General features: G+C 50.1%; 1 protein-coding gene across 6 annotated transcripts; it reads right to left on the bottom strand.

Moving 5' to 3' along the window:
* Window positions 1-285: 285 nt before the first annotated feature.
* On the bottom strand, window positions 286-26,073 carry FBLIM1 (filamin binding LIM protein 1). Of its 6 annotated transcripts, none has more exons than XM_081488108.1 (9): window positions 26,047-26,073; window positions 21,978-22,033; window positions 21,276-21,569; window positions 16,014-16,204; window positions 15,041-15,158; window positions 11,148-11,317; window positions 7,905-8,083; window positions 6,030-6,147; window positions 286-1,754 (listed from the first exon to the last, which is right to left on the bottom strand). In XM_081488108.1, the coding sequence occupies exons 3-9, from the start codon at window positions 21,523-21,525 to the stop codon at window positions 1,641-1,643; spliced, it is 1,140 nt and encodes a 379-aa protein (XP_081344234.1). In that variant the 5' UTR covers window positions 21,526-21,569; window positions 21,978-22,033; window positions 26,047-26,073; the 3' UTR covers window positions 286-1,640. The 6 variants fall into 6 exon arrangements, with proteins under 6 accessions (XP_081344234.1, XP_081344233.1, XP_081344235.1 ...); XM_081488107.1 differs by having other exon boundaries at window positions 21,276-21,545; XM_081488109.1 differs by having other exon boundaries at window positions 21,276-21,545; window positions 21,852-22,033; window positions 26,009-26,056.

The following is a 26,073-nucleotide window of genomic DNA, read 5'->3' as shown; positions in this document are numbered from 1 at the left end:
ACTTGCCTGCCAATGCAGGAGATGCAAGAGATGCAGATTTGGTACCTGGGTTAGGAAGATTCCCCTGGAGATGGAAATGGCAACCTGCACCAGTATTCTTGCCTGGAAAATTCCATGGACAGAGATGCCTGGAGGACTACAGTCCATGGGGTTGCAGAGTCAGACACAACTGAGTGCACATACACACACACGTGCACACAGAGCAGATGTCCTGAGATTTTTCTGATGTTACTAAGCAAAGGCCAGCATTTACGAGGTGAGATCTTATTTGGAACACAGACCAAGTTTGAATAGTTACGCATTTATTTTCACGTATAACTAGCACATCAACATGTGACTGTGTGGATATATTGCTTAGTTAACATAAGACTAAATTGGTAAGTGAGTAAAAAGAAAAAGGATGCTGAGTTAAAGAAAATATTAAGTAAGTGAGAGAACAGGAGGGCCTCATATGATAAAAATTGTGGAGGTTATGGGAATGTCTGGAGTCTGGGATGTGCTGCTCTAAGCTTCGGGCGAGAAGCTCAGCTCTGGTCTGAAGCCCTTAAGGGGCCCTACAAAGAAACCCTCCAGGTACTTGGAGCTCCGAGAATCCTCCTAAGAGCATGTGGTACATTGAGAGGACCCCAGAGAGGAAAGCACCTTTTGCTTCATGTGTTCATGCCCTACAAAATGTCTTAGAAGTTACAAAGCAACAAGTGATTTTTTTCTTAAAAGGGAAAAGACTCTTAGAGGTGTGGCCTTGAGTGGGCAGTGGTCACAGGGCAGCCTGGGCTGGAGGGCCCGAGCAGGGGTTGGGGGACACCCCTGTTACCGTCCTGGAGGTGTGTGTGTGTGTGTGTGTGCGCACAGCCCCCATCAAGGCTGCAGGAGAAACACCCAAGGGCTCCTGTGCTCCGCTCCCTGGCAAACAACGGGCATTTAATCTGTGTCTGCAGAATCACTGTTGCACACAGGAGGAGGCACCAGAAGGCAGGTGGAGGAGTTGCTGACATTGTCCTTGGGTGTCAGCTGCATGTCACCCTTTGCCCCTGCTGCTGTGCAGGTTCATGCCTGGGCCTGAGCCCCATGTCAACACGGGCCCAAGGTGGGAAGTCTGTGCCACCAGGAGGGTCACCATCTTGTACATTTATGAACAATGGAAGGTATTTCCTCACCTTCCCCCAAAACCCAAAGTATGTTTCTCACCATTTAACCTTCAAATGTTAAAAAATAGTGCTTTTTAAAGGACTCTGGGGTTGTACTCTAACAGCTTAGCACCCTCAGAGCTCATGGATCATTACTATGGACAGAGGGTGCCCGCTGGAGACTCACCCAATTGACCCCTGGAAATGGAGGTCGAGGCCAGTACTCAAGAGGGGCCAGAGCCGTGGAGGTGGACCCCCGGGCATGATGCTCACAGTACGAAAGCCTTCTGGTGCCCAGAGGAGAGAAGGAACTGCTGAGAGTCTGAAGGGTGCTCTGAGCTGGGAGGAGGCTGGGGCTCAACGGCCGAAGTGATGGGTGGAGCTGCAAGCTGGTACCTGTATGTGGCTTGGAAGGAAAGCATGCCAGAAGAGGTCGGGAAGGGACACAAGTTAGGGAGGGGCCCCGACAAGCGGGGCTACTGTGCAGCCACAGCCCCTGGCCCGGGGGTGCCCTCAGCAGCACCCCGCAGCACTCCGCTTCACGTGGCATGGCTTGCAGAAGAGACGGTTGTTCAGCGGGTAGCAGCCCTGGTCCGTGGGCTCCACAGACAGGAGGACCCTGCAGTCCTGTGGGAACGAGACACATGTGGATGGACCCAGGCCTGAGCCCTGCAGCACGGAGCCTGAGACCCCAGGCCTGAGCCCTGCAGCATGGAGCCCAAGGAGGTGGGACTTGCCAGCATCCATGGAGGAAATTAACTGAATCACCCAAGAGGAGAATCCAGGACACTGGGAGAAGAGGGGGCCCTTTGGTGGAGAAGCCCCCTAAGGGATCATGGAAAGGGCTGGAAGGGTCTTAAAAGCCCTCTCTGAGGTCTAGGGAGGGATGACATCCACCCCAGGTCACAGCTGTTTCCAGAGCTAGGATAGGACTGGGTTTTCAGGCTCAGAGTCCAGGGGTCTTTTTGTTGTTCCACTGTTAATACAGCTTCAACCCTGGCACAAACCTTCATCTTTCCAGCTTTTTAATCCCCAAAAGATTTTAGAATGAGGATGGGGATTCGGGGCCCAGACTTTACTAAATTCACCATTCTGCTACAAGCCTGCGCCTCATCTGGGCCTCACTTGGGCACATGCAGGAAATGCAGGAAATAACATGATGACCGTCCAGAGACCCGCTCTGGGCATGGCTGGTGTTCCCTAGAGCTTCACGGATGAGACCAGAAAGGCCGATCTTAGAGACAACTCAGGAGTCACAGACATCCTGATCCAGCTCTGCCAGCCGGGGAGGGCACCCTCGTGTGTATCTTCCCTGGAATTGCACCTCGAGTCTCTGAAGGTGACTCTGGGCTACTTAATGCCAGGATCTGTGCTATTCCCAACAGCCACTTGTTTGGCATTCTGAGAGCACCAAGTGCCAAACCTGAAGTCCCAAAGGGGCACATGTGACCTCTTCTAAATTAGAATCAAATGAAGAAACACCTCAACTATGATCAAGTCACAGAGCCTGAGAAGGAGCTGTCAGGTGGCAGAAAGCTGTCAGACCCAGCCCAGAACACAGGGCAAAACCATTTTGTTCACCCTCAGTTTCCTCATCTTAAATGAAGACAGTAACTCCCATATCAAAAGCTCATCATTAGGATTAAATAAGGGGCTTCTCTGGTGGCTCAGACGGGAAAGAATCTGCTGCAATGCAGGAGACCAGGGTTAGATCCCTGGGTTAGGAAGATCCCCTGGAGAAGGGAATGACTACTGACTCCAGTATTCTTGCCTGGAAAATTTCATGAACAGAGAAGCCTGGTGGGCTACAGCCCAAGATGTCGCAAAGAGTCGACACGACTGTGCAACTAACACTTCCACTTTCCAAGGTGATGTGTATGAAAGCATTTTATATTGAAAAATACTAGCTGAGTATGAAAGCATTGCTACTCTTCTGGCAATTTTAAGAAATAACAGGGACCACAAGGTAGGCAGGAATGGAGAATGTCCTTGCAGTCCAGTTGTTAAGACGCTGAGCTTCCACTGCAGGGGGCGTGGGTTCGATCCCTGGTTGAGGAACTAAGATCATAGGCAGCGCAGTGTGGCCAAAAAAAGGGGCAGGAATGGTGAGAAGAGTGTGGACAGCACCTTGAAACCCACTTCCTTTCCTAGAGAAACAGTACCCACATCTGCTCAGGCCACTGCGGTTGAAGCCTTACTTTCTGAAATGCAGCTGCTAGAGTCCAAACTCTGACTCACAGCAGCAGCCTGGGCAATGTTCCCGATAAGCTGACCAAGGAGAAGCAGGGAGGGTTTATTTGTTCACCATCCAGGCCCACGGAAATGCCAGTCGCCACTGGACCTGACGTGGGCTATAGCAGGGATAACAGCATCTGAATTCCACCGCTGTTCTTTCAAGATGTGTTACCAGCTGAACTTTGAACTATAACCAATACGTCAACATAATTACGAAGCAGTGTGTCAACTTCTTGATTAAACTCTTGGGTCACTCTCAGTGAAAATGGCTTCTTGGCTCCAGATCTCTGCTTAAATGTGAGTGAATAAATGTTTGGAATCTCACTGGCTGATTAAGAGATTTGCTCTGTTACAAACTATTACATATAGGATGGATCAACTTGGTCTATTGTACAGCACAGAGAACTATAGTCAATATTCTGTGATAAACCATAACGGAAAGTGAAAGTGAAGTTGCTCGGTCATGTCTGACTCTTTGCGACCCCATGGACTGTAGCCCACCAGGCTCCTCCATCCATGGAATTTTCTAGGCAAGACTATGAAAAAGAACATACATATGTATAACTGAATCACTTTACTGTACACCAGAAACTAACATAGCACTGTAAATCAACTATACTTCAATTAAAATTTAAAAAAAAAGAGAGAGAGATTTGCTCTGGGAGTCTCCACTTAGGTGATACCTTTGTCATCATCACCAAAACATCAGTGACATGAGGAAGACAGGAAGAGATAAGGGTGGATTCTTAGAGCCTGCCTGGCAGGACTGACTATATAATTTGCAGAGTTTGGGGCAAAATGAAAACGCAGAGTCCCTTATTCAAAAATGAAGAATTTTTAAAAATGACAGCAGAGCTTCAAAGCAAACAGAGGATCCTTCTGAGTGTGAGGCCTGTGCGGCTCCCCAGGCATTTCTTGCTGGAACTGCTGTACCAGCTTCTAACCAGCCTCCCCACCTCAGCCTCACCACTCCCTGCATGCAGCCTGAGGCTGACTCTTTAGCTTGGCACCTGGGGCCCCTTCCTTCTCTCTGGCCTCACTCTATATCCAGCAGTCTACACTCCAGACACATCTAGAAACTTCCACTTCCTCTAATTCTTCAGGCTGTTTGTGCTACAGTAGGATTTCATAGGCCCTTGCCTCTTTCTGGACTTTTTCTCCCCCTTGGACTATGTGGCAAACTTCTACTCATTCTGCAAAACCCAGGTTAAGCACTGCCTCCTCTACGAGTGCCTTTGAGGGCTTCTCTGGTGGCTCAGAGGTAAAGAATCCGCCTGCCAATGCAGGAGATGTGGGTTTGAGCCTTGATCTGGGAAGATCCCACGCGCCTCAGAGCAACTAAGCCACAACTACTGAGCCTGTGCTCTAGAGCTGAGGAACTGAATTTACTGAGCCCACACACCCTAGAACACCCAACTAGAGAAGCCACTGCAATGAGAAGCCTGTGCACCACAACTAGAGAGTAGCTCCCGCTTGCCACAACTAGAGGAAAACCTGTGCAGCCAGGAAGACCCAGCAGAGACAAAAATAAATTAGTAAATAAAATTAAGAGTGCTTTGATTGTACCAATCTTGATCACTTGACTTAATTACTGCCTTCTTTGCCCCAAAGCGGATTTATACATGCTCTTTCATAGCACCTTAAAAGGATATCTGTGGTGTGGGTCTACCCAGCATTCCTTTTGTCCTTCCTATGGTTGTATCAGGGCTTCCCTGGCAGCTCAGGGGGCTTTCCAGTTGGCTCAGTGGTGAAGAATCCTCCTGCCAATGCAGGAGACATAGGAGATGCAGGTTCGATCCCTGGGTTGGGAAGATCCCCTGGGAGGAGGAAATGGCTACCTACTTCTGTATTCTTGCCTGGAAAATTCTGTGGAGCCTGGTGAGCAACAGTCCATGGACTTGAAGAGAGCTGGACACGACTGAGTGACTGAGCATGCACACAATCGATCCCAATGGTTTCATACAGTGCTGCCTCCCTGGCCCCAGAGATTATCAGTAAGAGCCCTTGGCCACTGATTGATCCAGAATGGGCCATGTGATCCAAGTTGGGTGAATCAGAGGTCTTGGGACTGTATGGGATCACTGGATGGGGTTTCTAAGTTGGAAGGATGTAAATCTGAGCCAACCATGACCACGCACTGTATCTCCTGCCCCACAGAGAATGCCAGGGCACAGGGAGAGAAAATGAAGCAAACACTCACATAAAGGCAGAACCAAGAGACAGAGAGAAAGCCCTATATCATTTGATGTCATCAATGACATCACCACCAAGAACCTTCCTGTTAAGATCCCCTTTCTTGTAGGAAGCACGTTGAGTTTGGTTTCTATCATTAACTCAAAGACTAGATTTGTAGTTATTTCCATTCTTATTTGTCTCTGCTATTAGATAGCTTGGGGTAACGATTTTCTTCTTTTTGGCTGCACCATGTAGCAAGTGGGGTCTTACTTCCCCAACCAGGGATCGAACCTACACGACTTGCATTGGCAGCTCAGCGTCTTAATCTCGGGACCGCCAGGGAAGTCTTGGATGGTGAGCAATTTGAGATCAGAACCCTCACCTGGACTTGTCTCAGCCCAGGGCCTGGCACACAGCAGGCTCTCAACAGGGCTCATGTGGTGATTGGACTGGGCCAGCTACATCTAATTAAATCAGCACTGTTCCACTCACCTCACACCGGTAGCAATTCTCATGGAAGTTTCTTCCCATACACTCGATTTTGAAGGCATCCTTCCCGTCTCGGGGGATGATGGGATTCTCACAGATGCTGCACACCGGGGCGAACTTCCTAGAGAGAAAGAAACCCAAGCTCAGGAGGCGTTCACACCCACGACCGCAGAAATTAGCTGTCAGAACCTGGGCTGGCTCTGGTTCACCTCCCAGAGCTATTTTGAATCTGTTGCTATGTGACTACACCTGGAGCTACAACCACAAATGCCTATTTCTTCCTGGCAGACCTGGGTAATTAGACCTGGCTTCCCAGCTTATAATTAGCCCAAGGGAAGGAAGTGACTGGGGAATGCTGGAATTTGAGAAAGCAGAGAAATCTCATGTGTGTTTCAGGTGAACCCATTTCATTGGTCTTGTATCATAGATCACTGCTTTTTCTTCTTTCCTTTTCTGCTAGGCGCTTCTGTCTCTCCCTTTGGGCAGTGATGGACAAGGCCTCTTGGACACGTGTGTCACCATTTCTCCATACAGTTCTAGCTATGAGGGGAGGCACTGTGGTCTGGGGATTGACAGCAAGGCCCTGAAGTCAGGTCGACGGGGTTTGAATCGCAGCTTCGGTACTTGCCATCAGGGAGACTTAGGTACAGTGAGTCCCCTACATACAAATGATTTCTGTTCCGAGAGTGTGTTCATAAGTCCAACAGTTATCCAACTAACATAGTCGGTGATAGAATATTATATTATAATAGGTTTATAATACTTTTCACACAAATATGTACATTAAAAACAAACACAAAAAATAGGGAAAACATTTTCTAATCTTATGGTACAGTACCTTGAAAAGTATAGTAGTACATACAACAGCTGGCCTACAGGGGCTGGCATCAAGTGAAGAGGCAAAAAGAGTTACTGAATGGAGGAGGGAGAAGAGGTGGGGGATGGTAGAGCTGAAGGATCGTCTCCAACAACAGGAGACAGAGCGCAAGCTGCAGTTTCACTCATACCTGACAATGGCACAGGTTCTGGGGCCTTGCTGGAATCAGATGCATGTTCGCATCTTTGAAGGTTCGTATGTAGGGGACTTACTGTACTTATGTACTGCATGCCTCAGTTTCCACATTTGCTAAAACAGAAGCTTTAATAGTGCCTGCCTGTACTAACAGTTTTGAGATTAAATGGCCTAACCCAAGTAGAGTTGCTCAAAAAGAGTTAGCTACATAAAAAGGAACAGAAGCGGGTCATCTGCAGTGATGTGGATGAACCTAGAGTCTATCTGTCACACAGAGTGCAGTGAGTCAGAAAGAGAAAAACAAGTATTGTATATTAACACATATATACAGAAACTAGAAAAATGGTACAGATGAACCTGTTTGCAGGGCAGGAATAGAGATGCAGATGTAGAGAACGGAATTGTGGACACAGCGGAGGAAGGAGAGGGTGGGATGAATTGAAAGGGTAACACTGACATATATACACTACCATGTGTAAGATAGATAGCTAGAGGGGAAGCTAGTGTATAGCACAGAGAGCTCAGCTTGGTGCTCTGCGATGACCTCCAGGGGTGGGATGGGGTGGTGGGAGGGAGGCTCTAGAGGGAGGGGATGTATGTAGACATATAGCTGATTCACATTGTTATACAGCAGACACACAACACTGTAAAGCAATTATACTCCAATTAAAAAAAAAAGTGTTAGCAGCAAGCAGGTGGTCACTCAAACACAGGGTATGTGGAACAGGCAGTGGTGGTTTCCTGCAGGCCCAGCGATGGCAGGACAGCTCTGACCCAGCCTCCAGCACTCAGGCTCAGCAACTCCATCCCACCTGAGCCCCACGCAGTCCTCCGTGCCCCACCCAGTGTGTGGCCCCCTCTTGTACCTGTAGAAGTCGTCCAGGCAGTACACCTCATTCTGACTGTCCAAGGCAAAGCTCTCGTCCCCGATGCACCGGGCGCAGGCCACACACGTGAAGCAGGAGGGGTGGAAGGCCTGGCCCAGGGCCCGGATGATGTGTTCCCGGACAACCTCGTCACACTTGCCACACTTCTCCAGGGTGTCCTGGGACAGAAGGCCACCACCTCAGAGCCAGCCCATGGGTGTGTCCCCTCCAAGCCACCAAGGGCACTGGCCCAGCTACCCACAGGGGCCCAGGAGGCAGAGGTACAGGAGAGGTGCTCACATTCATGCAGTAGGAACCCTAACTACTACCCCTGAACCTCCACGCTGCTTAGAGGGGATTGAGTTTGGCCCTGTATCCTTGGTTTACCGTGAGAAATCCTGCCATGAAGCTATGACTACATTTTTTGTGTGTGTGATTAGGAAATACTCGAGGCCAGGGTTCATGAGCGTCCATAGGAAAATTTCTCTAAAGCTTTAGAACCAGTAAAAGGCATTCCCAGAGGAATAGTCATGCTTTTTATCTTATGGATGATAAATCTTGAAACTTAATATTTTCCATTTGGCCACTTGGAAGTTTACAGTCCAATTTCATGCTCCACTTTTAGGAATGAGTATAAGGGTCTTTCACATATTTTTGGAGTACTAACTTTCCTTGGATCTCATCTCACTTTCTACCTTGATTTCCTCTGTTTTATCAATTTATTTGATATCTCATGGTATTATGTGTGCATGTCAAGTTGCTTCAGTTGTGTCCGACTCTTTGTGACCCTGAGGACTGTAGCCTGCCAGGCCCCTCTGGCCATGGGATTCTCCAAGTAAGAATACTGGAGTAGGTTGCCATGCCCTCCTCCAGGGGATCTTCCCAATCCAGGGATTGAACCTTCTTATGTCTCCTGCATTGGTAGATGGGTACTTTACCACTAGCGCCACCTGGGAAGCCCTCTCATAGTATTATATGTGTCCTTAAAAATTTTTTTGTGTTATTGTGGTAATACCTAAGATGAGATCTACCCTCTTAATGAAGTTTTAAGTGTACCACATTATTATTGATTAGTTATTATGTGCATTCCTTTTTTTTTTTTTAAAGTATTTATTTATTTGGCTGCACTGGGTCGTGATCGCAGCATTTGGGATCTAGTTCCCCAACCAGGGATCAAACCTGGGCCTCCTGCACTGGAAGCATGGAGTCTGGGCCATTGGACCACCAGGAAGTCTCTATATGTGCATTCTTACAAGTTACCTCAAATCCCTTCTGGAATGAGGTGGGATGACAGAGAGAGAAAGGAGAGAGACAGGGGTAGGTATTACTGAGACAGAGCAGAGGGCGTCCAGCTAACTCATCTACCTCTTCTCCTGCATGTCTCTTCCCCGTCCTGACTGTGCTCCTGTTCATCTTAACCTGATTTCCTCTGGACAGATGTGTCAGGTGGGGGCAGCATTTCCTGCTTCCCTCCTCTACTGGGCTGCTGAAGCCCCTCCTGGATGCTCTCAGCTAAAACCCCACCCCCACCCCTTCTTCTTCCCCCCACTGCTTCACCCCTGCCTGGCTCCAAGCTGGGGAAGAGCATAAGGACATCAGAGGAGTCACACTGATGGAGTCAGAGGGTCAGGGTGGGACACCTGGCTCCTCTCTCCTCCCACTGAACCTCGCTGCCTGGGATCAGGTCATTCTGAGTTTTCTAAACAGTCCCGACTCCAAATGTTCTAACTCTTCAAATCAGAAGTTTTCAGACTTTAGTGTGTATCAGAATCACCGGAGAGACGTGCTAAAAATGCAGATTGCTAGGCGCCACCAATCTCTGAGGACAAGGTAAGGTTGACTGCACCCCCAGGGATGCATAAGGGAGGTCTGTATACCACGTGGAGAAACGCCACCACGTGCCACTGGAGAGTTAGCAATTCTAGCACCTTGGCATCCAAACTAGCGCTTCCAGACTACAGGTGGTACCCATCACACCCCACACACTGGAACCTCGTGGCTCTAGGTGAGGGAGTGGCAAGACCACAAACAGGGTCCAGAACCAGCTGGGGCCGGGGGAGGTCACCAGCTCCACCGCTGACCAGAGTGTGACAGTGTGACAGGCTGAATGATGCCTCCAAAGGTATCCAGGTTCTAAGCCCTGGAGCCTGTGACTACCTGGCGTGGCAAAAGAGACTTGGCAGGGCATTCCCTGGCGGTCCAGTGGTAAGGACTCAGCACTCCCATGTGGTGTAGTGCAGCCAAAAAAAACACAGACTTTGCAGGTATGATTGAGTTAAGGATCTTGGGATGGGGAGACTCATAGGCTTAGAGAACGAACTTTTTGTTTTGGCCATGCCACACAGTATGTGGGATCTTAGTTCCCCAACCAGGGATCACACCCATGTCCCTTGAATTGGAAGTTCAGAGTCTTAACGAATGGATTGCCAGGGAAGTCCCTAGAGAATGAACTTAAGGTTCCCGGGGGGAAGGGACAGTTAGGGAGTTTGGGATGGACATGTACACACCTGCTATATTTAAGATGGATAACCAACAAGTACAGCACAGTGAACTCTGCTCAATTTTTATGTGGCCACCTGGATGACCAGGGGGTCTGGGGGAGAACAGATACGTGAACATGTGTGACTGAGTCCCTTCGCTGTTCACCTGAAACTATCCCAACATTGTTAATTGACTATACTGTTAATACAAAACAAAAAGTTAAAAGAAAAAAGAAGACACTTTGCAGGTGTGACTGAGCTAAGGATCTTGGGATGGGGAGATCAACTTGGGTTATCCATATGGGCCCCAAAGGTCATCACGAGTATCTTTAAAAGAGGAAGGCAGAGGGAGACCTGACACAGAGAGAAAAAAGAAACTGATGCAAGATGCCACACTGCTGACTTGGAAGATGGACAAAGGAGCTAAGAAATGCAGCTTTTAGAAGCTGGAAAAGGTGAGAAATGAATTCTCCTCTAAAGCTTCTGGAGGGAGGAAAACACTGATTCTAACTCAGTGAAACTGATTTTGGACCTTGGACCTCCAGAATCATAAGAGAATAAGTATGTTATCATTTGAAGCCACCAAGTTTGTGGTCATTTGTTACAGCAGCCATGGGAAATGCACACATCTTGGCTGAATTCCTCTCCGAGCCTCAGCTTCCTCATCTGTAAAATGGGTCACTAGTGCCTAACTCCCCAGATCGTTGTGGGGAAAGAAAAGAGGTGCTCAGTGCTGGCACCTGGGGAATGGCCCCGGGCTTACCTGGTAGCAGGGTTCACAGAGGGGCCGCCCATCCTTCTGGTAGAAGCTCTGCCCGGCCAGCTGGCGGCGGCAGACACGGCACGTGAAGCACTGGGCATGGTACTGCCTCTTCATGGCCTCTACAGCCAGCTCTCGGGGGGACACAGTCTTGTGGCAGAAGGCACAGATATCTAGGGTAGAGGAAACACAGGCTGTGATCTGCCCAGCCTGAGAGAACTGTACCCAGTCACCACCCAGGACCTATCCGGAGTGCCAGGTCTCTGCCTCAAACCCCTGGAGGCTAGAAGCACAGCCTCAGCTCATGGGGAGGATCACGAGGGACATTAAGAAGAAAGGTGAGTGGCCTTTAAAAGGCTAAAATCAAGGTGCTTCCCTGGTGGTACAGGGGTTAAGACTCTGTGCTTCAAATGCTAGGGGCTTGGGTTCAGTCCCTGGTGGGGAAACTAAGATCTCACATGCTACAGAGTGTGGCCAAAAAAAAGAAAAAGCCAAAATTCAGATGGGTAGTGTTAGGACAAATGAGTTGCCATCTGCAAAAAAATCAACACAAGACAAAGAGCTCCACCGTGAGAGCTTCAGTTCAGTTCAGTCGCTCAGTCGTGTCCAACTCTTTGCGACCCCATGAACTGCAGCACACCAGGCCTCTCTGTCCATCACCAACTCCTGGAGTCTACCCAAACCCATGTCCATCGAGTCGGTGATGCCATCCAACCATCTCATCCTCTGTCGTCCCCTTCTCCTCCCGCCCCCAATCCTACCCAGCATTAGGGTCTTTTCCAACGAGTCAACCCTTCGCATGAGGTGGCCAAAGTATTGGAGTTTCAGCTTCAACATCAGACCTTCCAATGAACACCCAGGATTGATCTCTTTTAGGATGGATTGATTGGATCTCCTTGCAGTCCAAGGGACTCTCAAGAGTCTTCTCCAACACCACGGTTCAAAAGCATCAATTCTTCGGTGCTCAGCTTTCTTCACCATCCAACTCTCACATCCATACATGACCACTGGAAAAACCATAGCCTTGACTAGACGTACTTTTGTTGGCAAAGTAATGTCTCTGCTTTTAAATATGCTATCTAGGTTGGCCATAACCTTCCTTCCAAGGAGTAAGCATCTTTTAATTTCATGGCTGCAATTACCATCAGCAGTGATTTTGGAGCCCAAAAAAATAAAGTCTGACACTGTTTCCACTGTTTCCCCATCTATTTCCCATGAAGTGATGGGACCAGATGCCATGATCTTAGTTTTCTGAACGTTGAGCTTTAAGCCAACTTTTTCACTCTCCTCTTTCACCTTCATCAAGAGGCTCTTTAGTTCTTCTTCACTTTCTGCCATAAGGGTGGTGTCATCCGCACATCTGAGGTTATTGATATTTCTCCTGACAATCTTGATTCCAGCTTGTTTCTTTCAGCCCAGCGTTTCTCATGATGTACTCTGCATATAAGTTAAATAAGCAGGATGACAATATACAGCCTTGACGTACTCCTTTTCCTATTTGGAACCAGTCTGTTGTTCCATGTCCAGTTCGAACTGTTGCTTCCTGACCTGCATACAGGTTTCTCAAGAGACAGGTCAGATGGTCTGGTATTTCCATCTCTCAGAATTTTCCACAGTTTATTGTGATCCACACAGTCAAAGGCTTTGGCATAGTCAATAAAGCAGAAATAGATGTTTTTTTGGAACTCTCTTGCTTTTTCGATGATCCAGCGGATATTGGCAATTTGATCTCTGGTTCCTCTGCCTTTTCTAAAACCAGCTTGAACATCTGGAAGTTCACGGTTCACGTATTGCTGAAGCCTGGCTTGGAGAATTTTGAGCATTACTTTACTAGCATGTGAGATGAGTGCAATTGTGCGGTAGTTTGAGCATTCTTTGGCATTGCCTTTCTTTGGGATTGGAACGAAAACTGACCTCTTCCAGTCCTGTGGCCACTGCTGAGTTTTCCAAATTTGCTGGCATATCGAGTGCAGCACTTTCAGAGCATCACCTTTGAGGATTTGAAATAGCTCAACTGCAATTCCATCACCTCCACTAGCTTTGTTCGTAGTGATGCTTTCTAACGCCCACTTGACTTCACATTCCAGGATGTCTGGCTCTAGGTGAGTGATCACACCATCGTGATTATCTGGGTCGTGAAGATCTTTTTTGTACAGTTCTTCTGTGTATTCTTGCCACTTCTTCTTAATATCTTCTGCCTCTGTCAGGTCCATATCATTTCTGTCCTTTATCGAGCCTATCTTTGCATGAAATGTTCCTTTGGTATCTCTAATTTTCTTAAAGAGATCTCTAGTCTTTCCCAATCTGTTGTTTTCCTCTATTTCTTTGCACTGATCACTGAGGAAGGCTTTCTTATCTCTCCTTGCTATTCTTTGGAACTCTGCATTCAGATGGGAATATCTTTCCTTTTCTCCTTTGCTTTTCGCTTCTCTTCTCTTCCCAGCTATCTGTAAGGCCTCCTCAGACAGCCATTTTGCTTTTTTGCATTTCTTTTCCATGGGGATTTTCTTGATCCCTGTCTCCTGTACAATGTCACGAACCTCTGTCCATAGTTCATCAGGCACTCTGTCTATCAGGTCTAGTCCCTTAAATCTATTTGTCACTTCCACTGTATACTCATAAGGGATTTGATCTAGGTCATACCTGAATGGTCTAGTGGTTTTCCCTACTTTCTTCAATTTAAGTCTGAATTTGGCAATAAGCAGTTCATGATCCAAGCCACAGTCTGCTCCCGGTCTTGTTTTTGCTGACTGTATAGAGCTTCTCCATCGTGACAGCTTACACCCAGCTAATTCCAAACGTAGCAAAGATTCAAATGTGAAAAGGGAAACCATAAGAACACTGGAAGAAGCCGGAGAATTACTTTATAACCTGGGACTAGAGGAGGCCTTGGTACGTGGTAGGCACTTAATAGCCATTTATTAAATGAGTAACAGATGGTGCTGGAGAAGCTGTGAGCAGATGGGCACTCTGACACCATTGGCGGGAGTGTAGATGGGAATGGCCAAGGACAGCTTGAAAAAAATATCACAGTGTGTCCTCTTCTAGGAATTTATCTCATGAACTTGCACATGGGCAAAATGACTAGGTGCAAGGCAATTCACTCAGCATGACCACCTGAGCACCTGTCCACAGGCAACCAGTTAAATGCACGTAGTCAGGCCCAGCTAAGGAATACTATGCATCTGTGAAAAAGAACAAGGAAACTCCTTATGTTCTGATGTCGAGTGAGTTCTAAGACCGAACAAAGAAAAGAAAGCAAAATGCAGAACAGCGCAGAGCTTGCTCCTACTTGTGAGGAAGGATACATTTGTATCTGCCTGCATATGCAAAAGACACCTCTGAAAGGATGTGCACAAGATATTAACAGATTGTCTATCTGGAATGTTCCTTTCTGTGCTTTTATTTTTATTTATTTAAAAAAAAATTGTCTCTGTATTTATTTGGTCATGCAGGGTCTTAGATGCGGCATGCAAGATCTTTAGTTGCAGCTTTCAAACTCTTAGTTCCGGCACGTGGGATCAAGTTCCCTGACCAGAGATTGAACCTGGGCTCCCTGCATTGGGAATGCAGAGTCTTAGCCACTGGACCACCAGAGAAGTTCCTTGTGCTTTTTATCTGTACTATGTAAGGGTGTTATATATTCAAAAACTTAAACAGTGAAAAAATTCAAGGCATTTTTGCCATCACAGCAAATTTTGCAAATCAATATTTAAATGGATTTTAGTTATAAAGGAAAAAAGGTTAAGGCAGTAAAAATAAAATTGCCTCACAACTATAAGGCCCATCACTGCACTGTGAGCTGGGACAGACACAGTAGTCCCTGTTCCCCCAGTTGCCCCCGCAAGTCCAAGCTGGCCCCACAAGGGCCCCAGTGGGCCACCCAGTGGCCATACCTGTGGAGGCCTCTCTCTCAGGGAAGCCGACAGGCTCTTCTGGGGGAGGCGGCAGCTCCTCCAATGCGGGCTTGAGATGACTGGGCCGAGGCTGCAATGGAGGCCCCTCCACCAGGTGCTGTGGGGACAGAGGGGAGAAGAGTCATCCAACAGGGACACCACACAGTTCTGCCCCTCATCTGGTGGCACCAGGCACAATTAGCCCCCCTCCCCTTTAGTAATTATTATCAGCTGTGCCTGGTCCTTGTTGCTGCTTGGGCTTTTCTCTAGCTCTAGGGAGCGGGGGCTACTCTCTAGTTGCAGTGCGTGGGCCTCTCATTGTGGTAGCCCCTCCCGCTGCAGAGCCCAGGCTCTAGGGCCCCAGTAGCTGTGGCTCCCGGGCTCCAGAGCACAGGCTCAGTAGTTGTGCCCAGGCCTAGCTGTCCTGTGGCACGTGGGATTCTCCTGGACCAAGGATCTCCCACATTGGCAGGCAGATTCTTCACTGCTGAGCCACCAGGAAAGCCCCTCCATGAGCCCCCTGGTACAGAGGCATAAACTGAGGCCAGCTCTCCCAACTCCTTGTTCTGGGTTCCTTCACCCGGTCAATGCTACTTCCTTCTGCTTCTAAGGAATCTCCTGGAGTCATGGTTTCCCTCGGCCTGGAACCCTCCTATGTCTACAATGCCCCTGTCAAGGGCAGAGGGTTAGAGATGGGTTTCCTCTGCAGGATGAAATTTAGATTAGATGCAGGGGAATGTCCTCCTCAGAGCTGAAGGAAGTACTTAAGTGGAAAGGGTGTAGCATCCCTTCTCCAGGGACCTTGAAAAACACGTCCAACTTTTACCAGCCTGAAAGAGCTTTGAAGAGGGACTGCCCTCGAGTAGAAGGGACCTAACAACCTCCAGGCTTAAAATCTTGAAAGCCTCCACCCCCCCGCCCTCGCCTCCTTTGACCCATGGAGCTCCATCAGGTACCAGGGGGTTGGCAGTACCTGTGGTGGGGGTGGGGGAGGGGGCAGGTGCAACTGCTCTAAGTCTGAAATGAGTGACGCCCCCATCGCCGAGGGGGGCTCTTCGTCAGGAGGGGGCAGGTCCACTGGAGGGGGCGGAGGTGGAGGTGGGAGGAGGTCCAGGTCTGGAAGTGCATCGTCAATGTCCAGGGGCGGAGGAGGAAGCGAACACCCTGCAACCAGAGGGAGCAAATGGGTTGGCCAGAGTCTCTGCAGGTGCACAGAAGAGGTGACACTTACCCAGGAGGCCGGGCAGCATGGTGGCTGGGGGCTCAGGTCCAGTATCACCCAGATATGGGTTCCAGTTCTGACTCTACCACTGATGTGCTGGGTGTCCTTAAGCAAGAAACCATCTCTCTGAGCCTCAGTTTGCTCAACTGGAACATGGGTCTCAATCACTTAGGGTGGTTCATGAGGATTAAGTAAAATGATGCAGGTAAGGGCTTGGCATGTGGCCCAGGCTCAGAAAACAGTGGCTACCAAAGCCTTTCATAACAAGGCTCCTCCAGCGGGGTGCCGGAGCACTGGAAACCTCATGAGAAGGGCTTTGTTCAAATGTAAGCAAAACCAGCCCCTAAGACCGTGGTTCTCAAGGTGTCACTCCTGGACCGGTAGCAGCGGCATCACCTGGGATCTTGTTAGAAACACAACTTCTCAGCCCACCGTGGAGCTGCAGAATCAGACGCTCTGGGGCAGCACCTGGTCATGGGGTGTTTAGGAAGCCCTCCAAGTGCCGCTGATGCCATTCAAGGTTGGGAACCACCACCTAGTTACATAACAGATTCAGGTAATGACTATCAGGTGTTGAAAGTAGCAAGGGGACGACAGTTGGTAGGGGACTTTCCAGAGCTGCTCAACTACCACCATCACCACCCGAACCCACATTAGAGGTCTTCCAACTTGTGTTACCTATCAGAAGGGATGGGCGCCATTGATGAATTGTCCTTACCGAAAAACAAAAAACAAACCCAAGGGAATTCCCTGGAGGGCCAGTGGCTAGGGCTCCGTGATTCCACTGCAGGAGACACAGGTTCCATCCCTGCTTGGGGAACTAAGATCCTGTGTGCAGCATGGTGTGGCCAAAAAAAAAGTGAAGGGGACAGAGGGACAAGTTGGATGAGACCACACAGGGACCCAAAAGAACCAATCAGCATACAGGACATTCTACAGAAATGGACTGTTTCTGCAAGAAATTAAGGGCATGGGAGAGATCAAAAGAGGGGTCATCCCTAGAATTAAGAGATTTACATAATGCATAGATCTGTGCTGTCCAGTATAGAAGCCACCAGCCACATGTGGCTACTGAGATGTGCTTAGTACTAAAAAAAGAATGTAAAATATCTCATTAATAAAAGTAATATCTTTTTACTTTTTTCAACATGAATACTAGAAAAATTTCAATTACATAAAAGATTTGCATTTGTGACTCACGTATTTTATTGGCTAGCACTACTATGGGTCTCACTTGGATTCTGATTCAAAGGATTAATCATCTCATTTAATTCCCCTCATTTGGCAGACAAGGGAAAGCTAAAGCATGTCAATTATGGATAGACTATTAGATAATCCTAAGGCATTCCTGTTGAGTTTGTTATGTATTTTGTTTGGACTTGAGGTTATGTAAGAAAACAACCATTCTTACCATATGTAAGAATGTGGGGCTGAAATGACTTGATTACTGGCATTTCCTTTAAATACTTCACAAGAGGAAAAAAAAAAAGGAACAGATGAAACAAATGTGGCCAAATCTCAGTAATTGCTGAAACCAGATGTGGGGTATACAGGGCTCCTCATACTGTTTTCCTTGTTGTTTGTTGTTTAATTACTAAACTGTGTCTGACTCTTACACTCATTATAGTGTAACCTCTACCCCTCCAGGTTGTCCTGACAAGGGGCTGCCCAGCTCCCTAGGACTCCTCCTGGAACTCCAACTGGAGGGGTCAGGAGAGAAACCAGAGCGCAGGACTGTGTCCATTGCCACACTCAGGGTGAGTGCTATTAATAGTGCCCTGGGAGAAAGACCATGGAGGCACTCTGCCCACCTCCTATCACAGGGGTACGAGGTCGGCCAGGCTCCAGCGAGGTCAGACTGCCCTAAACACCCAGGGAAAGCAGACAGAAAAGATTTGAAGCCCGGCTGCCTGAAGACCTGGGCTCTGGTCCCATTTCCTGCATGTTCGCTGAGGCACCTCTCTGGCTTCAGGTTTCCCACCCATTCGACAAATATAAGCCCTCTCTGTTCTCTCAAGGGCTGTACAGATGGAAAGCTTGTTCTAGACCTCTGAGTCGGCCCCAGAATCACCTAGAGGCTTTTCCAAAAGCCCAAAAGCCAAAGGCTGGGCCCCACCCCAGTGCTTCAGATTCAGCAGGTTTGGAGTAAGCTTTGGGAACTGACATTTTTTGAAATGACACTTGAATTTACACTAGAATTTACATTGCCAGGTGATGCCGATGCTGCAGGTTCAAAGGTCACACTTTGAGAACTACTCATCTGCAAGTCTCACCTGCTGACCAGATACTCATTCTCTAAGTGTGGTCCCCAGGCCAGAGCATCAGAGTTACCTGGAAACATGTAAGGAATGCAAATTCTTGGGCCCCACCGCAGACTTGCTGAATCAGGAAGGCCCAGGGTGGGGCTCAGCTGGCTGGGTTGGAACAAGCCCCCAAGAGATGCTGAGGCTGCTAAAGTGTGAGAATCTGTGCTACGTGAGCTGACTGAGTCAAGAACCAGGTCACTGAGAAACTGCAGAAGCACTGAGGCCTCTCCCAAATGCCTGAGGTTCTCGACATTTGGCTGTGAAGGGTGGGCAGGTCCCAGCCAGGGCAGGAATTCAAAAGAGGGAGAGGGGAGACTTCTGCCAGGATGAAAGGGTTCAAGAAATGCTGGTGGGTTCCTGAGGGGACAGGGCTTCCCTTGTGGCTCAGCTGGTAAAGAATTCGCCTGCAATGTGGGAGACCTCGGTTCGATCTCTGAGTTGGGAAGATCCTCTGCAGAAGGGAAAGGCTACCCACTCCAATATTCTGGCCTGGAGAATTCCATGAACTGTATAGTCCATGGGGTGGCAAAAAGTCAGACACAACTGAGTGACTTTCATCCATTCATCCATTCCTGAGGGGACAAGCATAGGTCAGGTGTCAGATGACGGCCTGCGGTATAGCTGGCTTTAAGCAGAGGGTAGGCCCCCAGAGCCCACCTCTATGTTTTGTGGTCAGATTTATGACCTCTGCTCACCTAGAACTTCTTACTCCAAGCAGGGCTGAGCCCCAAGATTGCTAAGTTGGCCAGCAACATGGGTAATCAGCCACTGTAAGTCTATCCCCCAACTGAGGAAGGTCTGGTCAGGTTTTGCAACCACACTTCCAGGATCTTCTGCCTATAATTCCGATAAGCCATGAAGACATCCCAGAAGGTTTGGCATTTTGGCATCTAAACTCTATTTCCTAGGCTCCCCTTCTTCTACCCAGAAGGAACATAATTTTTTTTCACTGGATCAATGTCCTGAGGTGTGAATTTCGGTCATCATGGTCCAGGTTCTTCTATATAAGACTTCCCTGGTGGTCCAGTGGTTAGGACTCAAGGCGTTCACTGCCAGGGCTTTGATTCCACCCCTGCTTGGGGAACTAAGATGCCCAAGGTAAGCTGCGAGGTATGGCCGAAAAGAAAAATGAGAAGTAGCAGGAGGATGTTCTTGGCATGTGTGGTTAGGAAGGAAAGATCAGTTTAGGAGGCTGCATTATAATGAAGCAGCATGCTATACAAATATCCATGTACTCTTACGTGTGTCCATGTGCGGTCCCTTCTCCCCCGTGTCTGCCTTCCTATAACCGACATTTCCTTTTGGTCTCTGGGGCTTCCCTGGGGACCAGATGGTAAAGAATCCACCTGCAACGCAGGAGATCCAGGTTTGAACCCTGGGTCAGGAATATTCCCCTGGAGAAGGGAATGGCTACCTACTCTAGTATTCTTGCCTGGAGAATTCCAAGGATAGAGGAGCCTGCTGGGCATGCATGGGGTCGCAAAGAGTCAGACACGACTCAGCAATGAACCCTTTCACTTTTTCACTTTCTGGTCTCAAGGTGGTTTCCACGGTGATGGATGCACAAGGCTTCCTTAGCCTTGCTCTGGAACAGCAGGACACCTGACTAGGCACCTGAGGACTCCAAAGCATCTCACTACCTCCTGTTCCAGCTGCTGCCCTCTCAGATGAGCAGCTGCCTCAGGCCCCGAGGTCATCATCCTTCCTTGCTACTCTCCAATAGCTGAGATTTCTCATCACATTTGCTCTTGTTGTTCAGTTGCTAAGTCTTGGCAGACTCTTTGTGATCCCATGGACTGTAGCCTGCCAGGCTTCTCTGTCCATGGGATTTCCCAGGCAAGAATACTGGAGTAAGGTTGATATTTCCTTCTCTAGGGGATCTTCCCGGACCAGGGATCAAACCCATGTCTCCTGCATTAGCAGACAGATTCTTTACCACTGAGCCACCAGGGAAGCCCCTTCACATCACATACATGACAAAATTTCCATCCTCCAGAGGAAGAAACTGGAAGTTTAGAGGAGGAAACAGCTTGCCTAAGATCACACAGCAAGTGAATGCAGAGCTCAACAGAGAACAAAACTACCTCTCAGTTCCTTCAACTGACCAAATTCATCCCTGCCTCAGGGCCTTTGCACTAACTGTTCCCATTTCCCTTCTAGCTCCATAGTGTCCTTTAAGTCTTAGCTGAGATGTTACCTTCTCGGAGAAGCCATCCTGATTACCCCATAAAAAGTTGCACCTCCCCAACTCTTTACTGTGTTTACTTCTGAAATAGTATTTGTGTCTTTCTGATATATTTTATGTTTTTACTTTGTTTCCCCCACTAGGATGTAAGTTTTATCCCCAGTGTCTGGCTCCAAATAATAACAGTAGGTATTCAGCACTTTCTACACGGCAGGTCCTGGGAGTGACACTTTCCATACGTGTTAACTCATCTAAATCCTCACAAGGACCCTTTGAGGCGGTTACTATCATTATTTCTATTTTACAGATTGAGAAACTGAGGAACAGAGAGGTTAAGTGGCCTGCCAAAGTCACACAGCCAGCAAGTAGAGGAGTCAGGATTCAAACCCAGTCAGGCGGATTCCAGAGTCGGCCTGGAACATAGTAGGTGCTCAACGAATGACCGGAGAGCCTGCCCTTTCCTCCCCACTTCAGTGCTGCCTCTGAGCCAGTCTCCCTTGTCCAGTGCCCTCACCCTCTTACCTCCATTGGAGAGCTGAGGTGGAACAGCTGGCCCTGGGGCTGCAGCCCTGCCAGCGGGCGTCCAGGAACGGAGCTTTCCCACCGAGCCAGCCCCGGGTGCCTTCGTGGGGGCAGGAGATTCCCAGGGGTGGCCAGGCCGGGCCTCACAAGCTGCTCGCCTCACCTCCTCAACCACGGCCTCATCTCGACGTGGGGGCGCCAGGGTGATGAAGACAGATGAGGCGACCCTTTTCTCAGGCTTGGAGGCCATTGCTTCAGCTTCTGGTGGGGCTGGGGACAGAGTGGGCCTCAGGCCTGGACAGCATTCAGGGCATAGCAGGAGTGGGGTGGGCAAGCGTGCTCCGCCTGGACACCAGACACCCCTAGGGCAAGGAGCCTCCCTCTCCCAACAAGACAGGAGCAGCCACCTCACGGTGCCAGCACCCCACCCAGCCACAAAAGGGGCAGCGGATGTCCCTCAGGGGAGGGCAGGTGCCCACCAGGTGACTTGGCCACAGAGGCGGACCCAGCAGTCCTGACCGCCCGTCCCCCAACCTGCACACCTGGTGGAACAAAGGGCAGCCCTGCCCTGCTCACCTCACCAATGATTAATTTCCCTCCTCCAAGGAGCATGAGGGAGGGACTGCTCCTCCAGCTCCCCACCCTCGGCACTGCTGACTGCCAGGCCCAGCCCAGGGCCGCACCCCAAACTACCTCCCTTACCTGGGATCTGGATTTTCCTAGGAAGGCTGAGGTCCCCAACATCCAGGGCAGCTCCACTGTGGGAGGGAGACAGGGTGAATCAACGGTTAGAACATCAGCGCTGAATTCCAGGAGGCAAAGGGGACAGATGAACCATCAGAGCCACCGTTTACCAAGGCCTATCCTATGCCAGCCCTGTCCTAAGCACTTTCCGCCCATTAACTCACACACCTCCCACGGCTGCAGCGGGAGAAGCACTGTTACCATCCCCGTCTTACAGGTGAGGAAGCCCAGAGGAAGAAGTGGAAGTCATTCATTCATAGTTATGCAGCAGGGAACTTGGGATCTGAACCCAGAGCCCATGCTCTTGGCCACCCGGCTCTGCTGTCCTCTCCCGGCCCAGCTCACAAACCAGCATCCTGTGCTCGGCCATCAGCCTCCACATCCAATCAAGTCTTGATCCTGTGGCCAGAATCTCTCCTGCTCTCATCTCCAAAGTCATGCCCTGGTTTAGGCACAGGGGTGAGTGCCTCAAGGATCTCCAATCCTGCCTCTGGAGTGATCTTTCCGGAGCATCAATCTGTTTCTTCTCTACTCAAAAGCCTTCCATGGCTCCCTGCTACCTTCAAAATAAAGTCCAAATTCCCCTGGCCTCAACCTATTTTTGACCACCTTGGACCACACACCCTTCCTGGACCATTTTTCTCCCTTACTTGCCCTGGCATGTTCCTACCATCTGTCTTTCCTGCCCAGTGCAGGGTAAATCCAGTTTTTCCGTAGAAGCCCAGTGCAAACATCACCTCCTCCCTGAAGCCTCCCCTGATTTCCTTCTTGAGGGTAGTTGTCTACTCTCCTCAGGGCAGTAGGGCAATGACGGGGCAATGACAGCCCATCACAGGCCATCCTGGCTCACCATCATCATGTCTGCCTGCTCCCTAGAAGTGACCTCATATGCTTTCAACTGCATCTGTGGTCTTTGTATGACCCAAGTCCAGCTCACAGGAGACATCAAAGCACGGATCTAGGAGCAGGGCAGCATCCGGACCAGGGAGAGCACACTTTTCTTCTCTCAGGTGATTCCTGACAAGAGTAGGCTCTGGGGCCAGGGATGAGGTGGGGTCATGGGGTGGGGCAAGTTGTCCACACTCAGCTCCAGAGTTCTTATTGGGCAACCAGGGCTTGTGCCCAGGGAAGGAATTGTCCTTTTTTCTATCTTATTCTCCATATGGGCCACCCTGGCTCAGCCCCAAAGGCTGGCACACAGGGACCCTAATGACCTGGAGCCTAAGTGGCCACTTAAAGGCTTCCCTCCACCGGCCACTGTGGACTCCTGGAGACTGATGGAGAATAGTAATAATATATGCTGCTAAATTCCCTTTAAATTGATTTATCTTGGGTTAAAATGTGTAGCTCATTCTGATAATAAAACATCTGTTCTGAAAAAGAAACCAATATAGGAATAAAACATCTAAAGTTCTTGTAAAGTACTTCTCTTTTGTTTGCTGTTTTGTAAGTGATGTTTGGAAGTAGGTATGCTTCTGTTAGCTGTCCCTGTCTTCCGTTTCATACTTTGTTACAAGTTTAAGTATCTATTTTTGCAAACAAGTTTCAGAGTGCATCTAAGGTTTAAATACAAGAACAAGGGCACCCACTGATAAAGTGCTTGCCATGTGCCAGGCAATGCAGCCAGTGCTTACTGAGCCTTCAAAGTCACATAATTTTTGGGACTTCCCTGGCAGTCCAGTGGTTAAGACTCCATGCTCCCAATGCAGGTGGCGTGGATTCAATCCCTGGTTGGGGAACTAAAAATCCCACGCACCCTTCCTGCACAGCACAGCCAAAATAATAATAAAAATAATTATAAAACGATACATTAAAAAGACACTTAATTCTTAACACAGATTGCTATGCCCCCATTTCATTTTTTAAAATATTTATTTGGCTACAGTGTGTGTTAGTTGTGGCCTGCATGGCGTGTCGCACGGCATGTGGGATGAACCACGGGCCCCCTGCATTGAATGGATGGAGTTTTAGCCACTGGACCACCAGGGAAGTCCTGCCCCCACTGTATGGATGAGGCCAGGTGAGGCCCCAAGCAAGAGGTTGGAGACCTGGAACTCTAACAGAGCAGGATCCAACCTGGAAGTCCACGGGGTATCCTTGGGCCTGAGAGGTCACATTTTTTTCCCCTGGATGATTCAGGGTGGGTGGGGGTGGGGAGGCAAAATCTCCAGGCCTGTTCTTACACAGAATGGCTCAATCCAGACCAATTATCAGATGGCCAGTAAACTCTGGGCTCATCCCCGGAGGCTGTGGAGGGTGCCTTCTCTGCCTCCCTCCCATCCTGTCCTGAACCCCACTCCACCCCAACACACCCCTCAGGGAAATCAGATCTGCTGGCTTCTCAGAAAATGTCCAGGACGAACGTCCCAGCACTGAAGCCAGATGTTCACAGCTGGGCAGCACTCCCCCCACTCCGCCCCCCCAGGCCTATCCCTTCCCTAAGCTTCCAACAGGGACTTCAGGCCCCAGGGGAAGGGGCCGAGCTAGGGATTTTCAAAGCCCTGTCAGACCCGGGCAGGAAAGGCAGCCAAGGCTCCCCTCGGGTCCCAATGCCCCCCATGTCACCCTGGAGCGGGGGTGTTTGAGAAAGCTCCCTGCGGGGCAGCCTCCCAGCCAGCCCAGCCCGGAGGACCCTCAGCCGCCACCCTTCCTCCCCCAGAGGACCAGTGTGAGATCCAGTGCCGTAAGCGGAGAAAGTGGAAACAAAGGGAAGGAAAGTCATTTCCTGTTAAGAGGAAGGAAGGAGGCTGAGATCCAGCCACCCACCCAGCCCGGCTTTAGGCTGCAGCCCAGGGCAGGAGCAGGGCTGGCTGACCAGGAGGGCCTCCAGGGATGGCGGTAGTCCCCCACCATGCCCTCTGTCCCTGGTCCTCCCAAACCCTCTGGGACCACCTCCAAGCTGCACTCTTCAGTACTCTGAGAAAGCAGCCTAGGCTTGGTTGGGAGTTAAACTGCAGGCAGTGGGAGTGAAACTGAGCCCCCTCTCCAGGCCCTGCAGGGGACCTTGCAGCCTGGGACAGAAGGGCCTCTCCCTCTCTCCCACCCCAGGGAAGTGGAGGAGGCACACAGGGCTGAGTTCATCCCCAACCCCACCTCTTTCCTGCTGGGCCACCCTAAGCAGGTCACTGAACCTCTCTGGGCCTCTGTTATTTCAAAGAGTGGAAATAATGAAGTCTTTCTGGAAGGGTGGCTGAGGATAGAAGAAGAGGGGGTGCTCAAGATCTTGGTACTGGGTAGGTGCCAAGAGAAAGCTGGATGGTTATTCAGTACCTCATGCAAGAGGCGGAACGCCTGGGGGGGGTGGGGTGCCTGAGAAGACCAGGACTTGGCTTCCATCAATATGAAGAACAGGGATCTGGGCGCTGCCCAGCCTCTCCGCGCGCGGGGTCCTCAGAATCTGGGCTGGAGGAGGACTCAGGCCAGAGTGCCCCAGGCACACACCCTGGGGATAGCTCAGTCCTACCCCTTCCCAGCACGCCCCCCCCCCCCCCCCGCCGCCAGAGGATCTGAGGCCCAGAGAGGGGCAGTTCCGCGGCCCCTGCTGCCCCCTCGCCTAACCCCGGCTGGGGAAAGGGGCCCGGAGCTTCCTGGACCTTCGGAAACCCGGCGCCCTAGCGCAAGCACCCCGGCGGGGCGGCTGGCCGGGTCACGGTGGGGCGCCGCCAGGGACTTTAATTCGATCCATGTGCGGGACGCTGTCCTCTTTGTGCGGGAGCTTCCGCCCTGCTGCCATCCCTTCTCTCCGCGTGCCGCTCCCGGGCAGCGACACCCGCGCTACCTCCAGACCTGCCCTCCCTCCGCTCGGGGAACAGAGACCCGCACCCCCGGCCCCCAGTCCCGCAGGCCCCCCTGGGAGCGCCGGAGCTGGGGTCCGAGCCGGGGAGCAGGGTGCGCTGCGGCCAAGGGCTGCCCGCGCTGTCACTTGTGTGCAGCCGGGGGCGCGGACTGCAGGACGGGACCCCCACCCTACCCCACCCCGCTCCGCTTACCTGAGCCGCCCGCGCCCCCGGCGGCTCCCGTTGCTTACCCGATCGAGCAAAGTCAGGAGCGGCGC

Source organism: Giraffa tippelskirchi, chromosome 5 (genome assembly GCF_054371585.1).
Source record: "Giraffa tippelskirchi isolate mGirTip1 chromosome 5, T2T-mGirTip1v1.2.pri, whole genome shotgun sequence".
Classification (NCBI taxonomy): Eukaryota; Metazoa; Chordata; class Mammalia; order Artiodactyla; family Giraffidae; genus Giraffa; species Giraffa tippelskirchi.
Note: the sequence above shows the minus strand (reverse complement) of the source record. Positions and strands in the feature narration are given on the sequence as shown.